This window comes from Heliconius melpomene, chromosome 13 (genome assembly GCF_056956725.1).
Source record: "Heliconius melpomene rosina isolate 202511_hmr_F chromosome 13, ASM5695672v1, whole genome shotgun sequence".
Classification (NCBI taxonomy): domain Eukaryota; kingdom Metazoa; phylum Arthropoda; class Insecta; order Lepidoptera; family Nymphalidae; genus Heliconius; species Heliconius melpomene.
The window spans coordinates 7576845-7597472 of record NC_140401.1 but is presented as its reverse complement, the minus strand read 5'-3'; the positions used below and the strand labels follow the sequence as shown (position 1 = coordinate 7597472).

Below are 20628 nucleotides of genomic sequence, written 5' to 3'. Positions count from 1 at the left end.
ATTAAAAAGATAACCATTATAATACTATATAAATATCTTTATGTAAATTTTTATTACATAGAAAAAATAATGTTTATTCTATATGATAGTGGAATCTTGTTAAATTTTCCACTATATTTTTATATAGTGCAAAATTTAACAAGATTCCTATTTACGATATTATAAGTGTGTACAATTATGACCTGAATGTAATCAATACTTATATAAGAACTGTAGCTAGAGATAATTTTTTTAAGGTTTTGCTTAAACAATTAATTGTTATAGTACCAAAAGTATACTGTGTTTTGTTAATACAAGCAGAATCAACAATAGCAGAAATAAGTTAATTGAATTTGTTGAATTTGGAATAAATATAAATAGAAAGTAAAAACTGTGTGATAATATATATTCTGCTAAATGCAGGCTATATTTTTAAGATGAAAATGTTAATTCATTGGAAATATTGGTTTTAACTTTGATTGTAACTAGACAAGTAGAAGAAAAATGGTCAATCACTTTATACCAAGCATTCTCATATTGAAACATTATCTCTTTCTTACTGTACAGTCTCCTGTGTGGTCTACATACAACATGGTATCAGCAAAGTGCTTATCTCAGGATGATCATAATAAGAAAACAAAACATAACAGGATAAACCTATTATGAGCAATAACATCTCAATATCTACATTAAAAGAAGCTGAAGACTAAATTAGGTAGAATGAGAAAAACAACTGTCTTGATGTTAGAATATTTGTTTGTAAGCACACCACGTAGTGAGACAACTCTAAATAAGATAATTGTGAGTCGAATCTAACTGCGGAATATTACATTTGAATTTTTATTATTTTTTGCTGTGAAAAAAGTGAGTTCTGCTATGCAGTGGAGAGTGGAATAGCTTGACACAAGGCCTACTATCTATCCTACTATATGGAGAATTATGGATGCTATTTTTAATCACATAACCTGTACCAAACAGATTTTATTACACTGTTTAATAAGTCATTAAATCAATAATTAATATACAATAGTATTGTTATAATAGACATTATTATTTATAATTTACACTTTATTTTAATATAGACTGTAGTCTGTGAAGTCTATGTGCAAAACAATGGAGGATGGACATAGCAATAAAATTTTCAAAATATTCTAAGATTTGTTTATATTTTCTTACAAATGATGTAGTTTTGTTTTCCATAAAATTAGTTTTTTCACAGTATTTTATATATTTTTTCATATTTTAAATAAAAATATAGTATTACACAAGGTTTACATTTAAGATGAAAGTCTGATCCATTCATACTGAACACAATCTGATTTAAACAGTTTGCCCTCAAACACAAACCTGCCTGTAACCTAGCAACAAACTTATCCTGTGATGCACTTGCAAGAATAAATTTACTGTTATTATAGTTATTAAATTAAATATAAATTTGTTATTTGTACATATTCTTTGGACAATAATAGTTAGTACAGCAGTTATTTTGACAAAAAATATTGCTTTGTTGTATGTTTATTGAATATGATACTTAAAACATATATTTGGGTTTTTTTTAAAGAAAAGTGTTGAATTGTTTAATAATTTGAAAAAATGCAGGAGTAAACTTACATAAAAGTATTTAGTAATACAAACCTTTAAAAATAACATCATTTACAATATTTACTGCATTCCAATATTCCAACATTTTATCACACAAACACACAATGAAAAGTTCAGCAACTTTCAAAACTTTTTGACAGCACAAATACTAAAACACCTCATCACACTATTGTTTTCACTTGTTCACTTAAAATAACGTAAAAGCAAGTTATTTGATATACTCAAACGAAACGTTCTAACCTATACGAGTAAGCCAGTATAAATGATATTTTAAATAAAACAAATATACGTTACGGAGAAACTTTATCCCAACCTGGCAAACTGACGCAAGCAGTGAAGTTTACAAAACGGGAAATGCGCAAGTATCAACATTCAACACTCAATGTACAAATTATACTTATAGCTATCTATCCAATATTCACATACCAAGCGTCGAGTGTTACCACTTAAGCTTTATTTTTACCCCCTTTCTACATTTAAACAATATAACGTGTCATGAGATACGAGGGAGATGTAAACAATTATATTAAATTATTAATTATAAGTAAATAAAAGGACAATTTTTTTTTATAAAGAAAAGAAATCTATTTGGAGATTGAAAAAAATGGAATAAATACTGCATTTCGTCAAGTATTTAAATTTTAAATATAATATGCACTTACCACATACCACAATATTTAATTCAGTTTCATATTTATATCTTTAAATATTAGAATTTATCAAGCCCTGCAGCCTATGCCCAAGCCTATCTTATCTCTTGACTCATTGCACACCACCATAATGATATAACAATTTTTGTAAAAACCTGTATTTATCTAAATATAATATAATTATTTAGTATTTTTGTATGAAATCGTGTAAAAAAAATTACGTAGAGGTTTATGAACCCGTAACTCTTGAAAACCTTCAAACAGCGACATGTTCCAATTTTTATAAGTTTTCTAAAAAAATATTATTTTGTAGTAAGTATGGATTAAGTCTAAAAATATTTATTTACTTTTTCTTTTTCAACTTAATATCCAAACTCGTTACCTAGGAGATGAGTCAGAATTACAAGACAATACACAGATGTCATTTGAAAAAAAATTAAAAAAAAACTTCTGCACCAAGTGACAAGTCCTTACTTTTCATAAATAGTAAAAACTTAAATTCAGTAAAAATAAAATATAGTTTTTTGAAGTGTTAACTTTTTATTGGAGAGTAAACCGCTTCGTTACGTAACGCGTAACGATACCTGCTTCTCTTTCTCTCACGCATACGGCAGCGGCAGACAGGCTCCTTCTCTCTCACTCTAACCCATAGCGATAGCTAGCTTTCCTATTCGCAAGACTTAATGTTTAGCTTGCGAATAACTTGTACTGTTGACAGTGAGCATATAATGACATAAGTGAGCATGTACAGAATAAAATAAATTTTATAATTAATAGAAGATTTTATTAATAAATAACCTTTCCGTATACTATGATGTTAATATATATAAAACTTATTTATAATTTTTTTTTATATATAAAAAAAAAAAAAAAATAAAAAAAAAAAAAAAAAAATTACCTAAGCTTAGCAATTTAAGTTATCTCTTCTGTTAGGCGTCCCGGGACTCACACGTTAAAAAAAATGTTCCTTCATATCTTTTTTTATTGAATGTAGTCATTGTCTTGTTTAAAAGTACCACAATTAACTCCTTAATTTATACTTGCAACATTTAATATTATTACATGAATTATTAAACTTTAAAGGGCCAGGAATTTGGATGTTGATACGTTGGTATAATAGCATATAATGGCTCTGTAGGGTATAACGTACATTATTGATACTAGTCAACTAGTTTATTCAAACTTGAGGCAATGCCCAATTTTTAAACTTTTTAGTTTATAATACTTTATAAAAATAGATATATATATAGGTCTATTAAAAAAATATGAACTGGAAGTTTCTGAACCAAGGACTTACTGTCTATAGCAATATTTTTGTAACAAATTAAATTTCGAATCCTAATTTAAGACTTCCACATTTCATGACATTGTAAAGTAATTTTAATATGTACAGTATAATACACTGATAATATAAGGGCAAATTGTCGAGATAAAAACTTACAGAATAGAAATATAAAACATATTATGATTATCCTTTTATACGGTGATGGCGCAGGAACACAAGCGTGACTGAGCAGTTGTGGGTTCCATTCCTACTAAAATATTTAGTACACCTATCCCCCGATTTACACGTTTTCGCTTTTACACGGTTTTCCATATAAGTTTTTTTTTTGTTTATATCGCACTCTACTAAATGATTTAATTTTCCATATTCGTAAATTATAAGTGAAAATTACGGCCGTGATTAAAGTAAAATTTAGAGGAAAAAATGCGAGAAATTTTGGAGAAATCATGGCAGTTTACCAAATAGGTTTAATTAAAATAAAAAAATAAACATTTTAATTTGAATAAAAATTAATTATTTAACTTTTGTTAAACCGTCTAGTTATGTGAATTAAAACAGCTGGTGGTGAACACTTAAAAATATTGAAAAAAACACAACTGTTAAATAGCAAAATTATGCATTTTCTGCAAGCTTTTCGATTTACACGGTTTTGACTAGAAAATTTTTAATTTTCGATTTACACGTTTTTCCCAGAAACGTATCTACCGTGTAAATCGGGGGATAGGTGTATTTTCATTTCCTCGCTTTGGTAACGAGGACTTGTTTCTGGAAATAGCCGACAAAATGGAAGAAAAGCAGCTCACAAAAAAGTTATGACCGTATTTGCTGCTAACATATAATTAATATCTTATATGTTTATTTGTAAATATATTACAATGTAGGATAGATTTGATTAGTAATGCTTATGAAATTACATATATGTACTACAATTTTAATAAGAATGTAGTGTTTTTTTAATTCATTTTAAAATAAAAATAATCATATTCACCTAAACTATATGATCATTGGCAAAGAAAAATCATGATTTTATAGATTTATTTAATATTGTTCTAAAATTGTACATTCACGCACAAACACACAGTAAATTTTATTTTCAAAATAATATTACTTTTCAGTCTGCTCCAAATATTTGAATGGCACTACACATGATTAAATACACCAAAAACAAAAAAAAAACAAATTAATTACAATTTCATGTAAAGCATTTGACAAAGAACAGAAAAGGGAGAAAAAAATAACTAAATGAAATGAAATATTTATTGTTATAGAAAATAATACTTGACTTTTCAGTCAAATTAATAAATCTAAATTGTATTATTTGATTTCTTACAATATAAATCAGGAGATTACAAAATACTTATTATAATAGAAATAGAATAAATCTACAAAAAAAAGATCTTACAAATTATATCTTAGACTTGTACGTTGCTAGGGAGAGCTATATCTGTCCAAAATTTTAACCATGCAAGACATTCTGCAGTAAAAGCAATAAAATCATGAAAAATGATCTCTTAATTTATGTGTTAATTATTTTCAATTTAAAATTTTTCTTACATGATTAAAATTTAGGAGCAATCTCATTTGAGACTTGTTGTTATAACCCCAATACAGAGCATATAACATTTCACAAGTATTTTTATGAAAAGTTACACTCTAAGGAGTTATGATGACAATCAAATTACACTAAGAGTGAGTTGTGAGAGAAACATATGTGTTTACTGATCAGAACCTTCCTCTTCTTCTTCATCTTCTTGTTCTTCTTCAGTAGATCCCGCATCTTTTTTAGGTGGAGGTGCATCTTTGCGTGGCCGGCCACGAGATCGCCCCTCTCCAGACGAACTCTAAAAATTATAAAACATATATTTTTTTTATATTCTACATTAAAGATATATTATTTTATTTATTTACATTTATATTAGGAACCATACCTTAGATTTAGGTGCAGCTGCCTTTTTCTTAGAGCCTTTGGGTCTGCCTCTTCCTCGTTTTGCTATTGGTGCTTGTTCATCGTCAGAAGAATTTTTTGATTCTTTAGATTTAGCAGCTGGTACTGCTGGTCTTCCTCTTTTCTTACCATCACCTTTGGCTTCCTAAAATGTACAAGTGAAGAGTTATAAAAAATATGTAAAAATAGAACTATAAATTTTAATAAGAAAATGCTCACTGATTGTGTCCCATTAGATTTAGGTCTACCACGTCCTTTCTTTTCAACTGCTGTTGACCCATCGTCCGACATTTTGTTAAATATTAAATATACGAAATTAAAATCTGAAAATATGATAGGCTTAATAAGAATTATATAAATAATTACAAAAAATATAAATTTATAAAATAAATAAGTGAATAAATAATATATAATAATACAACGAATAATTAAAATATAAAAATTAAATAATATATATATATTATTAAGTTTCTATATTAAGAATATTCTTAATAGATTTTCTTAAAAATAAAAGAAACAAAGGAAATGTACAAGAAAATAAACAAAACTAAGAGTCATTAGCCTCTTGGACGCTTACGTTTGTTAAATATAATGTCGATTATATGGGGCTTGTACAAATATAGACTGAAAGTAAATTAAACGCTATTCCACATATTCTTGAATTTGAAATAAAAAAATCAGTAATTATTAGATTTTTTTACTCTATAGTATAGCATTTTTAATACAATGTTCACTATTTTACGAGCCCCAAGCCAATATAATGGAGTCTGCCATTAGGTAATTAAAGATTATATCCAAACTAGGCAAATTTAAAGTAACAAAATATTTCTACACAGTAAGAAAATTACACCTTTATTTGATATTTATAAAATTAAATTACAATTTGATAAAAATGTAAAGCGTACTCACAGAATTGTTTACAGCCAACGATATAGCAGTAGCTAAAAAGAATATTATGGCGGGCTGAACGCTAGCCGCTAGCCGGTGTTTATTTGGCGTCAGTGTAGAGGGCGCTATAGTAATATATGATACTAGACTTTGGAAAAATATAACTAGATACGGTACTATAAAATGGGGTGGATAGAAACTATAATAATTCAAGCAACGCCATTCAAACGTATTTTATTTTAATATCTTCTGGTTTAACATCAATCTATCAACAGCCAACAGAATAAAATAGTAGTACTAACAAAAATCATTGGATGTTATGTTATGAAAACTTTCCGGGTTTTGTGTCTATCGTATGCCAATTTACCGGTATACATTATTTGACGATTTATTATTATTATTTAACTGACATTGTTCTTCGCTTTTGATATGTTATTTATTATTATAATTTTTAAATAAAAAAATAACAACAACCTGTCGTATTAACAGTCACACGCATGTGCATCTGCGCCATGACTGGCCCCATTGTTAATTTCCTCTTGGCTTGGCTTTTCAGTAAATGTATAACCAAGTGACATTCTGTTTTAATAACAAAAACATAATTAGATAAAAGTTTTTTTACTCTTATTAGGCTAGCCACACTATTACTATTGTCACATTGACATTACTATAACACACAATATTATTGTCAGTACTAACATATATTGGCAACAATATTGTTCAATAAGTATATGCATATATATGAGTAAATGTGTTCTGTGAGTATATGTTCCTTGATAAGTTGTGAGGGCTGCAATTGGAGAATTCAGAAAAATACGATTTTTATAGATAAACTTATATTGATAAAATTTTAAATGAAAGTACAAATTAAATCTAATCTAAAACTAAACTATATCTAAGACTTTCTCACTGGCGCCGTTCATCTGATCTCTCCCTTGTCAGCATTTTGTGGAGCTCGGCCGTCTATCAGACGGACACATTATAATTCCAAATAAGTTTTCCGCCTGTGACACCGAACGCTATATAACAAATATATGGCCCCGCATACTACACAGTACTATTGACAATATTTTCTCGTAAAATCTGACGCAGCCGCACAGAACACATTTACTCATTTGCTAGCAAATTTCAATCAAATTTGAGTAGCAAATGAGTAAATGTGTTCTGTGCTCAGTAGCTTTATTTGTGTGCGGACGTATTAAATCTAAAATGGATAGAAAGCCAATGCTTTAGTTATTACATTTCACTTACTTACAAAAATCAGGCAATATTTTTTTATTAAGACTGGATGAGGAAAAAACTGAATTAATCATTTCTATATAATTAATGAACTGCAACTAACAGGGACACAAAGTGTGACTGCAAAAGCGACAGGTTGTGAGTTCGATTCCTACTTGAGGAAATAAAATATTTAATATTTGCATTTCTTCGCTGTGATGTTAAGGCAAAGCGTATTGTTAAGTTCCGCCACTCAACGCGCAATGCCTGTAGAATTCGGTAGAATATCAAAGGTATTTTTTCCAATGAACCACTACTTAATACCATCGTGAAGGACTAACAAGTCCCTTTATTAATTTAATTATATCCTCCATCTGCCTACTCTGATGTCATGTTGTGTGCGGCATAGTGCGGCATAGTAGTTTCACGCTGAAACTAATTTTACTAACAAAGGATTATTTAAAAAGAAATATTTATGTTAATATCGAACAGCTTTTTTAACGTACTATTTTTCTTGACTTTATCGCGATATGCTTCAATAGATGTATTCCATTGCTCTTGATAAGTTTCCCATGTTGTAATAAACTCTATTTAATATTGTTTTTCCGTGAAAGTAGTAATATCAACATTATTTTCGCTGTTTACACTGTTTTCGTCGTTCATCCATAATAATAAGCATAAGCTTCCGCCTTCCCTGAATTCTTTTGTTCAAGTAAAATATAGCCGCGCGCCCGCACACGAATGAACCCTGCCTCCACCGATACTGTCGTGGCAAAATCAGAATTTCTAGAAATCTACAATAATATTGACAAACCGAAAACACACACAATGTTATTGACAATACGTACTTTATTGACAATATTATTGTATTATACAATTTGTATGTGTTGGTAGACTAGGCATGCATATTACAAAATTCTGTATTTGCCCCGACAATATCGGGGGGATTTTATTGGGGGATAGGTTTATTGTCAATAATATTGTAGTGTGTGGGTGCACTGTAATATCTTACCAACATTTGTATATATATTTATTATTTAGGTTATCTGCTAGGAACATATACTAGGTTATCTGTAGTTCTGTAATCTGTTTCTGCTCCTGTAGGCATTAACCTAATAAATTATTAATTTTATTAAAATTTCCATTTCAATCCTTATTATAATTGTTAGGGATATTTTTTTCAAATCATTAATCAAATATCAAATTTACATATTATTTTAAATTATTAGTTTTAATGTGCCTGATATAAAATATTCAGTTCACTAAGATTTAAGATATATAATTTGGTGTAAGATTTTCAGAAAATTTTGGATTTATTTCGCCTTAAAAGTTAAGACAAAATCAGTAAAAGCAAATATAAAGAATAAAAATTGTGTTGTGACGGTTTTTTTAAACAATATTGAATGTATACGCTTTTAATAATATCTGCCAGATAACCTTAGCTATAAGCTATCTAATCTCCCTTGTAAAATTTCATTTAAAAAAGCAAAGGGAGAATATTAAAATATGCAGCCACCCTGCAAACCAACAGAAGAAGACTGTTGTCATAGTGGTTGTAATCCATGTGTATTTGATGTGTATGAAAAACAAATGAACATATATGAGAAAAATAAGAATGCTAATTGTGATAATTTTATACTTAATGGTATTTCAGAAATTAAATACACAAAATTTGTTATAACCGACATTGTAGAAATATGTTGTTCAGTAATAGTAATAAAATTTAAAAAAACAGGTTATGAAAAATGTAATATTTGGTGGAAACCTGGTGATCATTTTCTCTTAAAATATTCTTTTAATGATTTTATTTGTAGCAGACAATACACTCCTATAAGATTAAAAAAGAACAGTCATGAAGATTATGACTTTTTAGTGGTTGTTAAAAAATATAATGATGGTGTGGTATCTAACTACTTATTTAATTTAAAAATAGGAGATGATACTTTATGGCGAGGACCTTATGGATTTTATGAGAGGGAACCAGATAAATATAGTAGAATTATAATGATTGCACAGGGAACTGGAATAGCACCATTCTTATCTATTATTGACAATATTTTAAATAACGAAGATGACATGACAAAAATAATTTTGTTGTTTTGTTGTAAAAACATTGAACAAATTTTATTTAGAAATGTTTTATATGAATACCATGCTTATTGGAATTTCTCTTATTCTGTTTTTCTTAGTGAAAATGAAGATGTTTTGAAATTTGCAAAGTATGAAGAGCCATTAGTTGCAAAAAAATTTAATATGGAATATTTAGAGAACTATAAATTATTAGCTACTGATCAGATATTATTATGTGGTTCAAGGGAATTTATGGATGAGTATAAAAAATGTTTATTGAATACATCAGCAAATGTAGTCTTATTTTGAATTTGTTTTAAATTATCTTTGAAGTAGTCCTGAACCATGATAAATTAACATTAGCACATTATTACAAACTGTAAATAATTTAATGTTTCTGATTATATAGTAAAAGAATAGAGACTTAACAAGATGCTCCTAGTTCAAAAAAGAATATAAATAATATTCAATTATTTTTTAATCATATCACATATAAAACTCGTTTTATTTACAATCCCAATGTCAATTGTGGGGTGTGGGGTAAATATTTCTAGTCTGATCAAACGTCCCGTTTTGAATGAAACTCTCCCCTCATTTTTTTGCTCGTGTCCCGTGCTTGGGAAGACTGCGCCAGTAGGTAAATGGCTAGTTCTAATTACGTTTCGCGTCGGTTTATCGTTGTACATCAATGCGCATTGTCAATAAAAAAATAGCTAAATGGCATAATCAAACCAAATGAAAGCACACAAAAAGTGAGTGGCGGAATTCGACGCCGCACTCTGTCATGCACTGATCACAGAACACATTTTCATATGTAACTTTATGGTATTAAAAATTTTATATACTTTTTGCTTCTTTTTAATTAACAATAGGTTGACGTCAATTCGTTAAAATAGAAGAATATTAGCACACACTGTATTTTTAATTTAAACAGATTTAGATTTTTATTTATCCCCCTTTAATCAGTAATTAAATTGTGCACGTGATGGGGTAGTAATATTTTTAACGATGGCAATCCTATTCATGTAGACGAGCCAAAATATCCGCGTCTACATCAACATTATTAAAATATGTGGTATGGATTTTTTTCGCGCCGGCGCGAACGTCGAAACGTGCCTTGCAAAATTTCCCGTAGTCGATTGAATATTTAATAAGTAACAATAATGTGTATTAATGCGTAAACTTTTCGGAATATAATCTTAAGACTTATTCATTTTTATTTCTAAAGTCATTTCTTATTGAGCTATATTTCATTATAATTTAATTATAAATAAAAATGCAGTTCAAAGTGTAATTTTCAATTAATTGTTCGTGATTTTATTTGTACAATCAAAATGGGTTCCATCGTTCTTAAGAGTTTGTCTGTTCTGTTAGGAATTTTCTTCATATTTGTTGGCATAACTAAACTGACACCTCTCATATCTAAAGAATTACATAAAGACTTGGTAAGTACTATTGAAATTTATACTGTATTGAATCAAAAATAAAAAAAAAATCATTCGTTAGATGCACAAAGATTTTGGTTGCGGAGCAATGTGGCTTGCTATTTTAGTATTTGGCCAGACGCCTAATGCCCAGCAGTGCTGCTTAATGTGACAGTGGATATGATCTGATGTTATAATATTTCTTTATGGCTAAAAATATTAGAAAAATATCAAAATAAATATCGAAATGGAATAAAAAATATATATTTTTGTTACAAATGTTTCATCGTATCAAGTTTGAAGTACAAAATATAAATTACATTCATAAGCTATAAGTTCACAACCTTATCTTCATTACAAGCTTGCTTGCCTTGCTTAAAGCTTTATGTAACGGCCTAGGAATGTTTACGTGAACGTCCCGACGGGGACATTTGATTTTTTAGCCCAAAAATCAATGTCGCGCTTTTCACAGATTATTTTACGTACTGTGAAAAATATTTATTTTTTTACTTTAAAATTTTCATCGGCTACTAATAATTTTATAGAAATACAAATAAGGGTATTCGTATATTACACACAATTATTCTGAAGACTTAACTGCCTTACATATAGTAAACCAAAACATTATTGTTTAAATAGTGATCTTTTTCTATTAAAAAAACATTTTAAATTGATATTTATCACTATTGGAAGCCTTATTTAAAATTTTAATAATGGGTCAATAGTAAATTGAATCCTTATTATTATTATTTTTTTGTCCCGCTTTTGGCGGAAGAGTCCCGCTTTTTTACTTAAAATGTTCAAAAATCCCGCTTTTTATCTAGAAAAAATCTGGCATCGCTGAGTAAAATAATTGACGTTTTATGATAAATAATCAACAGCTTATATTTCTTGGTGACAAGAGTATATATAGCAAAGATTGCACGGTACACAAATTCGTTTTGCAATATTATTAACGGCACCTCTTAATTTGCCACACCAGCATCTGATGTTTGTTTCAATACCTATTTGAATTACGACAAAAATATTGTATCAAGATTTATTTATCGAATGTAACTAAGGAGACTGTGCCCAGTGTCCTAAATCTGCGCAACATAAATAACAAGACAACATTTTGTATTGTAAACAAGTCAGACTTATTACAATTAATGTGCTCATACTCGTACCGTACCACGCAATAAAAACTATACGTTATAGGAGGTATAATGTTTTCTGGCTTTCATCAATTTTGAGAGTTATCGGCATGCGAGCAAGTAAAGAATACTTAAAATTCAAGTCAATTCGCATAATCAATCCATATTGAGTATAAATTATTAAACTAATATTTTGTTAAAAGGATAAAAAATATAACTTTTTTTTAATCGCCAGGAATATGTAATAAACTATGTATTTTACAGATTTTTTCTCATTTTTTTTAGCTTCACGCATCGTCCCGCACTTAGCAACATAGGTATAGGAAACCTGGGAACCTGGTGTTAAGACACTCCGTTCCCATTAAAACACTTCACACACAACAAAACACGGTTGCCCACTTTCTGCCGAATTGTAGAAGCATTGCGTATTGACAGGCGGAATTCAACGCCGCCCTTTGCTATTTGATCGAGTTTAATATTTCATCAAATGGTAATCGAACTCATAAACTCTCGCGTTTACAGTTACACTCCTGTGCAGGATGCACCACGACTCCATAGGAAATTTAATTGGTTAATTAAAAATTGTAGTTGAAAAAGTAGTTACAGTTACTTAAAGTAATAAATTATAATTTATTAAATTAAAATGAGTAGGGACATAAACAGTATTAATATCTCTATAACATCCTAACTCAAAATTCCGTTGACTTTAATTAAGTAAATATAATAAACATTTTATGATTATATTTTCAGAGGAAAGAGTATGTGAGATATGCAAAAGTATTCCCACTAACGAGCATGTTGGATTTTAAAGTTCCTTCAAAATGGTATCGAAGAAGCGTTGGCGGGCTAGAAATTTTGTTCGGACTTTGTCTTGCCATCATACCAAGTCGTAAGTTGTGTTTATTTTCATATATTTATCTGAATTCTTATTTTATAGAATTATTGTTTGGTATACCTAATATAACAAGTACCTATAATAATTACTTTCTGGGATCGTTTGACAAAAAATCAATTAATATGATCTAAAAGATCGTCGAATATTCGGAACTCAGCTTATTACCGAATATAGATATTTTTCGTTATGAGCCTCCAAATAATTAATTCCCCCAGTGGGGGTCCCACTGCACCGTGGTGTATGCAGCCATAATTATACATGCTTTAAGCTTAGAATAAAATATACATAAAAAGTTAAATAAATAAAAAAATACGATAACAGATAAAGTAAAGAACACAGCTAACATTGGCCTCGTACTGCTAATGATCCTGGCGGCGTACTCGCATGTGATGGTCGGCGACCCCTTCGACCGTTGTGCTCCTTCCCTCGTGTTCTTCTTTATGCTCACTGGAAGACTTGTTGTTTGGTAAGTGATAGTAATTTTTAAATAATATATATAATTTTAAAATATAAAAGCCAATTTTGTTTCGATTATTTTAACTTATTTCATAAAAGTTTCTAATCCCTTTTAATGTAGGTAGGTATCTATGTATATTCCAATCGGTATAGTAATTTCTATTGCCGCATTAAAAAAAAAATAGAATACCAACCAACTTAAATTTACGAAATTTTCATTGTTCTGTGATCATGTTTAATTAATTACACATAAAACAAATAAAATTTACAACACGAAACAGGTTCAACACAATAATCTGTTTATAAGTTTAGAATAAATATTTCTTGTGTATCAAATTCAGGCTACATTTGTTTAAAAAATAAAAAGGTTTTTGCACTTTTGTAAAAATAGCGAGTGTATATTTTTAAGTGCACCATTAACAATAATTAGGGACGTCTCCAACACCACTCTCAAAGTTGTCTCGTAAATTATTTCCAGTACAAACGTTTTAAACAAAACTGTATATTTACATCTTATATTCACTGGAGATTTTTGTACGGTGATTTGTATATTTGTGTTATATATCATAACAGTTCGCTTCGGAAATATATTTGAAGTTGTCAGAGCGAACCACGGCCACATCGTGGGCAGAGTTTGCGTCATTGTATATTCTAAAACGAATTAACCGAAGAATTTGCCTCGCGTAAAAGTCAGCTTTGATCTAGTCATTATACTCGTATGTGCATTGACTTGTTAATTTTACCGGTAATGAACATTTTACCACGTTGCCTTTAATGAGCCACATGCTTGCAACGAGACTTTCGTGTAGGTACGTAACGTCTAAAATAAAAGTGTAAATATTACCAATTATAAAACTTAAAAAACCAAATAGTAACCGCTTGCACCTTGAGTTATTTAAGCGATGTAAACATGAGTTACGAAATAAAATTAGTTCTATAACGCGACTATCACTATGGCCGGGCGCCAAAAAATTCGCTATGACGAATCGCTTGTCGCGTAAATATTAATGTACCTATTTCAATTCACCCGCATGTGGTCGCCTTCAATCGGCGAACTATTTCTCGTTACAAATAAATAGCGTTCATTGCAGAGCATTGAAAAATGATGACTTGGACTTGGAGCGTAATTCAAAGGTTACGTAATGTAATGTGTTGTATATTTCATTGAATCAAGGTCTCAGTTCCTCGTTCAGTATCATATCTATAAGGATGACAATAAATTACGTCAAAATGTGACATTGTGTAATAAGGATTTAGGAGGGGTCCTAAATCGTGACGTTGCATAATAATTTTGCCAAATATATTTAACTTCACTCTAGGCTCCACGAAGGAAAGTGGAAATCATGAAATTCGTGTGACGTAGTTAATGAAAAGCCCCTAAGCTTAAAAATATTATAATTTATTTTTAAAGGTACCAGACCAGCCGCCGGGAGGAGTGCGAGAAGGCCGCGGCCACGCAAAACGGTAACGGCTTGAAGAGAGACTAAAATAATATTCAATACTTACATTCTATCAATAACAGTCCCATGCACATTAATTCAAAACAGCACAAATATATGATCTGATTTTGTAGAACGTTTGAAGTATTTTATACGAATTTGTACTGTGATTATAACTAGTCATCGTTTTAAACATGTATCCTATTAGTACGCTTTTAGTTACAATAAGTATCTTTTGTCGCTCAGTTTTCCTTCTTGGGCACACACAATCTCAAGTTAATCTAAATTAATTTCTTAACGTAATTCTAAGTTTAGATGACATAGAAAACTTATCTAAAAGTGATATTAATTTAAGCAGTAAAACTAAGTTCATTTTGTAAGTGAGTGAGTGTAGAGAGCACGTGAATAAGTTAACATGTAGACCAGGGATGTTATGGAGAATCATAACCGAAGCCGAAATTATCAGACATCGGTAAAGGAAAGTAACGAATCCAAAATAATCTAATATTTGTATCCGAAATAATCTTCTTATATCCGTATCCAGATCCTAAACGTTACATCCGTAACTTCCCTGATGTAAACGTAGGACCTCGGTACTGCCACTATACGGTAGACGTTTATTGATTAATGCACTTATGATGTTAATATACATATAATGATATGTATATATAATACATTTTGCTCAATTGTAATTTGGAATGTGACAACCATGTATAAAATAAGTGCGGGTTTTTAGATTTTAGACCTACCTTTATAATACTAGTCAAAGGTGACATATAATTTTAAATGGGGGTTACAATTATAAAAATAACATAAAATTATACAAATATGTATTTAATAAGCACTTTAGTAATAAAGTCACCAACATGTGTTAAAAATCGATAATCATAAGTATCGTAGATGTAAGTAATCCTTCCTATACTTAAGTAAAGAAAACAATGACATGCGTTTACTTTATATTAAAAAGTGAATTGTTAAAAGAACAATTGAAATTGTTTAACAAATGCAATACTACCATAAATTGATTTATACAAAACGTGTTGTGTAACGTGTTTGCAAATGTCAAGTGAATAAATGGTAAATAAAAAAATTAAATAGTTTAATTTAACACTAGCGACCCGCTCCCGGCTTCGCCCGCTTGTACCTACTACAATTTTTTTTAACTGAATTAATTCTGTGATCAAATAACATTATTATCTTAAAGACAACATCCATACATTGGATACTAAAGCCAATTCAATAAAATAGTTTTTAAACGATTTTGTCGCAATCAATGCTTTATGACATAATTTGTTTATTTATTTATGATTGAAACAAAACAACATCAAGTGTTAAGGGAACTTTGCCAAAATACTGTAGTGAAAATTAAGTTGGTTAAGCGTTGCTCAGATTAGCATGCACAAACGCACAGACCGATAAACATTTTGAGTTCTGTTACTTTTATAAATACTTCCAATAATAGTTCTTATATATCTTCCATGTACAGATAGCGATTAGTTCATTTTAATATATGTATAGCTATAGACAATATAGCATAATATATTAATTCAACAAAATTATTACTATATTTGTATAGCACCCTAGAAACAAACATAGACATATCTATATATATTGTATGTATAAGACAAGTATAGAGAGCAAGAAAGGAGTGGAGAGGGAGTTCAAATATAGACCAAGATCTTTCTTTCATTTTATTTTACACATTCCCGATGGAACACCAGGTAGAACCTCCTAGGAATTTTATTAATTACCTAGGTAAAGTATGTACTGCTATTCATAATATCTCATACATTGCCTGGACCCCCCAGGTAATCTATATATATACTATAGATTGCCGAGGTATTGTATAAAATATCGGAGTTTTACAGATTGCCCATAACATAACGAAAAAAGAACTATCTGCAGGACTACTTGAAAATGTGTAAGAAAAAAAAACAGGTACAATTTTAATAAAATTAGATTATATATAATATATATTTATTATATTAAAAAAATCGTCTTGATAACTGCTACATATAACTAAATAGTATATTCCATATAATTATTATTATAAAGAATGTCATATGCACATTTATAGTAATTAAAGTTCTCATCTACTTTACATATCTCAGAATTTAAAACAGATTGGTAAAATATACTTTATCAGTATAATTGTTTAACAGGAATTAAAAGGCTTTTACAGTTCTTTTAGGGAACATACATTTTTGTGTTGAACCAAACTACAAAAAAAATATTATCTAGAATCATAAATTTGAGGCAATTTTAATAAAGAACAGAATATTATATAAACAAAGTGTAACCTAAATATGATTAAAATATGGTTGATAAATAAAATAATTTAGTATATTTTATTAAAAGATCACATAGCAATTTTTTTCCTTAAAGAATAGCAATTTGTAAAAGCCGAAGCAGTAATGTGTGTAATAATATGCATTTGTGAAGTTCAATGATCATATTCAATGGGACTTATATTCTTTAATAAATATATTTTCGCAAAGAAAGTTTTCTATACATCATATTCTTTTATAAGTGACCTTGTGATTGAAACAGGTAAAATATCATTCACATTGTTATTATACAATATTTAGGCAGGATCACGTCCAGTTTGCAGCAATTCTAAAGCATTTCTGAGATTATTGATTGCAGTTTTGATATCATCATAATTTAGAGCGCTGCTGGCCCATTTACAGTATTTTTGAGCTTTTGCTATTTGATCTGGATTTAATTGAGCGACTGATGTGGTATTATCACCATAAAATGTACTTGAAGGGGTCGGTGCTGGTTGCTGGGAGGGATCATATGGAATAAAACCCCCAGGGTTTGGATCTGGAGTATAAGGAACTGGTGGTAATTGAGAAGCTGCTCTCATAGCCATATTTGGATCAGGAAGGCTATTGTTAAAACTTGTTGGAACACTTGGTAATAAGTCTTGAGGAGTTGCTGGTGTCACTGAAGTAAATCCAAAAGAGCTCCCAGCATCTGCAACTCCAGGTTGACTTGGTACATCATTCGTGGACTCCCCATCTTCTTCATTTATATTTTCAGGCTGCATAGGACCTACATTTAATATAAATATACAAGTTAAATAATACTCAATGAAATATGAAGCTTATAACAATGTTTAACTTGCTTTATATTTAGAATGATAGATGTTTTTGCGAATAAGTTGGAATATCTATCAATGAATATAGTTATAAATTCGCTGGCTAGAAATGTTATTTAGATTCGAACAGGAGATTTAGATTGAAGAAAGTAAGTGGAATCCCAAAAAAATAAATATTTACCTGGTACAGGTGTTTCTCCATTTTTAAGACAGTTATGAATATAAGCAGCTTTCCATCTTGCATATTTGCGATTTTGTGATGCCTCATCAGTCAAATCTCCAAAAGTAGTCAGAACATCATAAATTACACCTGCTGTGTAAAATGCTTTGACAATATTCCTAGAAATATTAAATTTCAAATAAAACTAATTTTGTAAGTTAAAAAATACTTTAAACTTTTACTTTTTAAAATACTTTTGAGATGATTGTGGCGTAACGGGACAATATCTGATTGGATGTTCAATCTCAAATCAGGTAAATGAATTATGTATTTTCATTTCCCTACTCTTGAAAAGCAAAACGCCGCATTAAGTTCGGCTATTTGTACGCAATATTTCAAATGCAGGCATATAGCATAGAAAGATATACTTTGCTACTAGTTTCACTCGGAAATGCATGGAAGGCATGCTATGCGCACGGATTTTTTTCCGCTCAGCGAGATAGGGGCGCCCCCATGGAAATCTGTTAAGACCATGTAGATAAGCTCATGATAAGCCACATGCGTCGCTTAGCTAATAGCTTGTTGCAGAGCCTTCTTTAACTCTTTGTGTATGCCCTACAGCTGACTCTCAAGTGCAGGGTCGAGACCGTCTCCTACACCTTGTGTAAATACAAGGTGTAGGAGAAGGAACCTTGGACGCTGGGCGGTGGGCTCCGGGCCGGGCGTCCCAGCGTCGCATATTTTCGTCATTGTGATTTGCAAGTGGTCAGCCATCACTTCAACGTTTGAGCTGGAGCCCATCATATTCCGCTGGGAACTCTACATTGCCACAATCGCAGGCTCTTTGGTCAGCTCTAGGTTATGCCAGCTAAGAGCCCATATCAGGGACCTTCAAGATGGGCCCCTGGGTTGGACTACCGTCACTAGCTGAGTGGAGATATCAAATCTAATATAAAAGATGGTACGACAAAGTCTCCACAAAGCTCACACCTGCACAGCATTTAGCACACATTTAGCATTTAAAGCACTGAGGACAATGCTTTGCCTAAGGGATACAATTGAGAATTAGAGTGAAGCAAAAAAAAAATAAAGCTAAACTTTAGGAGATTTTGAGGAGATTATATATATGTATACACATATATACTATACTAGCGGCCCGCTCGCGGTTTCACACGCGTGAACTATGTTATTATTAATTTCTGTCCCCATTGCTACGTCCTAGTGACGTCTATGCAAAATTTGAGATTTCTAGCACATGTAGTTTCTGAGATTTCGTGATGAGTGAGTGACCTTTCGATTTTATATATACATAGATAGATACATACTTTCCATAATTTAATTCTTGATCTTGTTTATCAGCAAATAGAAACAGTTTGAGTGCATAATTCTCTAAATGTGCCTGTGCTACTACTTCACTAGAAATGGCTTCATTGTCTTTAAATATTTTCTTAGCTTCTTCCAACCAATCCATTATTGCTGTGGGAGAAGAGATATGTTTTATATCATACTTATTATATTTATTAAATAAATAATTCAGAATTAATAATAATATGTTTCAATAATAAAAACCTACCCTGCTGTGTGCAGGATACAGTGTGAATAAATTTCACTTCTGTTTCAAAAGTATAAGTATAGTATATACTTTTTCATTTTAAATGTTGGTTTTCTCGCCAATGTAAAGACTTTATATACTGGCTAGCAACCTGCTTGCAGCTTCACCAGCATGTACTGTACAATTATTTATTTTCCCTACTGAATGACACTATTATATTAGAGCCTATTATAATTTGTAAAATAGATAGCTTTTTTAGTTTAAAAAAAATCTCCCTCAATTAAAGAGATAAACATTTTATTACTTAAAATAATTTCTGTTAATTTGTTAAATAGGTATAGTTTATAAATTATGTAAAAAATTGTTGAAAAATTATATATTATAATATACCTATATATATTTACACATATTATTCAAGAACAAGAATATATTACGTAGCCAAAAACGCTTTTGCTCTTTATAACTGGAAAATTGATTTACCCATTAGCACTTTTGTTTCCTCTGGAGTTTTCTTCGTAGTCAACTTGAGGCCAACTTGCAGAGCGTGTAACCTGCACCAGTATGCGACAATTGGATCCCTAGTGTCATGTTCAGCTGCAGTTTTTAGAAAATGTTGAATTGATTTTAAGCTTGGTGGGCATTCTGGGATATTTACGGACATTGTGTCGTTTTTAATGTTACTAGTACGCTAATAATTAAATATTAAATTGCACAGAAGTGATCGACAAAATATATATATCTTAAAATAAAAATGACTACTAATTTAATAATGTTTTTAGTGATTCACTAATTTTTATAAGTTTATTTGACAATTTTGACATTGACATTG

General features: G+C 30.1%; 5 protein-coding genes across 8 annotated transcripts in view; 2 read left to right on the top strand and 3 right to left on the bottom strand.

Annotated features, from left to right (window-relative positions):
* The window catches only part of cno (adherens junction formation factor afadin), a 49970-nt gene extending 45565 nt beyond the window's left edge, over positions 1-4405 (bottom strand). For 3 of the 4 annotated variants that reach the window (XM_085196009.1, XM_085196007.1, XM_085196010.1), the window contains exon 1: positions 1615-4405. The gene's annotated coding sequence lies outside the window, so the exon portion shown is untranslated. The remainder of the gene's footprint in view (positions 1-1614) is intronic. The other variant, XM_085196008.1, reaches the window with a different exon arrangement.
* Positions 4406-4540: 135 nt separating this feature from the next.
* On the bottom strand, positions 4541-6525 carry LOC146532787 (uncharacterized). Its single transcript, XM_085196020.1, has 4 exons — positions 6371-6525; positions 5681-5784; positions 5445-5606; positions 4541-5357 (listed from the first exon to the last, which is right to left on the bottom strand). Exons 2-4 carry the CDS (start codon positions 5750-5752, stop codon positions 5232-5234), a joined length of 360 nt encoding a protein of 119 aa, XP_085052146.1. The 5' UTR covers positions 5753-5784; positions 6371-6525; the 3' UTR covers positions 4541-5231.
* Positions 6526-8625: 2100 nt separating this feature from the next.
* LOC146532786 (NADH-cytochrome b5 reductase-like) lies at positions 8626-10547 on the top strand. The gene has a single exon (XM_085196018.1). The coding sequence runs from the start codon at positions 9074-9076 to the stop codon at positions 9944-9946; it is 873 nt and encodes a 290-aa protein (XP_085052144.1). The 5' UTR covers positions 8626-9073; the 3' UTR covers positions 9947-10547.
* Positions 10548-10724: 177 nt separating this feature from the next.
* On the top strand, positions 10725-16668 carry LOC146532785 (putative acetylcholine receptor chaperone). Its single transcript, XM_085196019.1, has 4 exons — positions 10725-11082; positions 12945-13083; positions 13411-13555; positions 14957-16668. The coding sequence occupies exons 1-4, from the start codon at positions 10972-10974 to the stop codon at positions 15030-15032; spliced, it is 471 nt and encodes a 156-aa protein (XP_085052145.1). The 5' UTR covers positions 10725-10971; the 3' UTR covers positions 15033-16668.
* Positions 16669-16944: 276 nt separating this feature from the next.
* Vta1 (vesicle trafficking 1) lies at positions 16945-20628 on the bottom strand. Its single transcript, XM_085196017.1, has 4 exons — positions 20280-20628; positions 19573-19723; positions 18269-18426; positions 16945-18041 (listed from the first exon to the last, which is right to left on the bottom strand). Exons 1-4 carry the CDS (start codon positions 20458-20460, stop codon positions 17569-17571), a joined length of 963 nt encoding a protein of 320 aa, XP_085052143.1. The 5' UTR covers positions 20461-20628; the 3' UTR covers positions 16945-17568.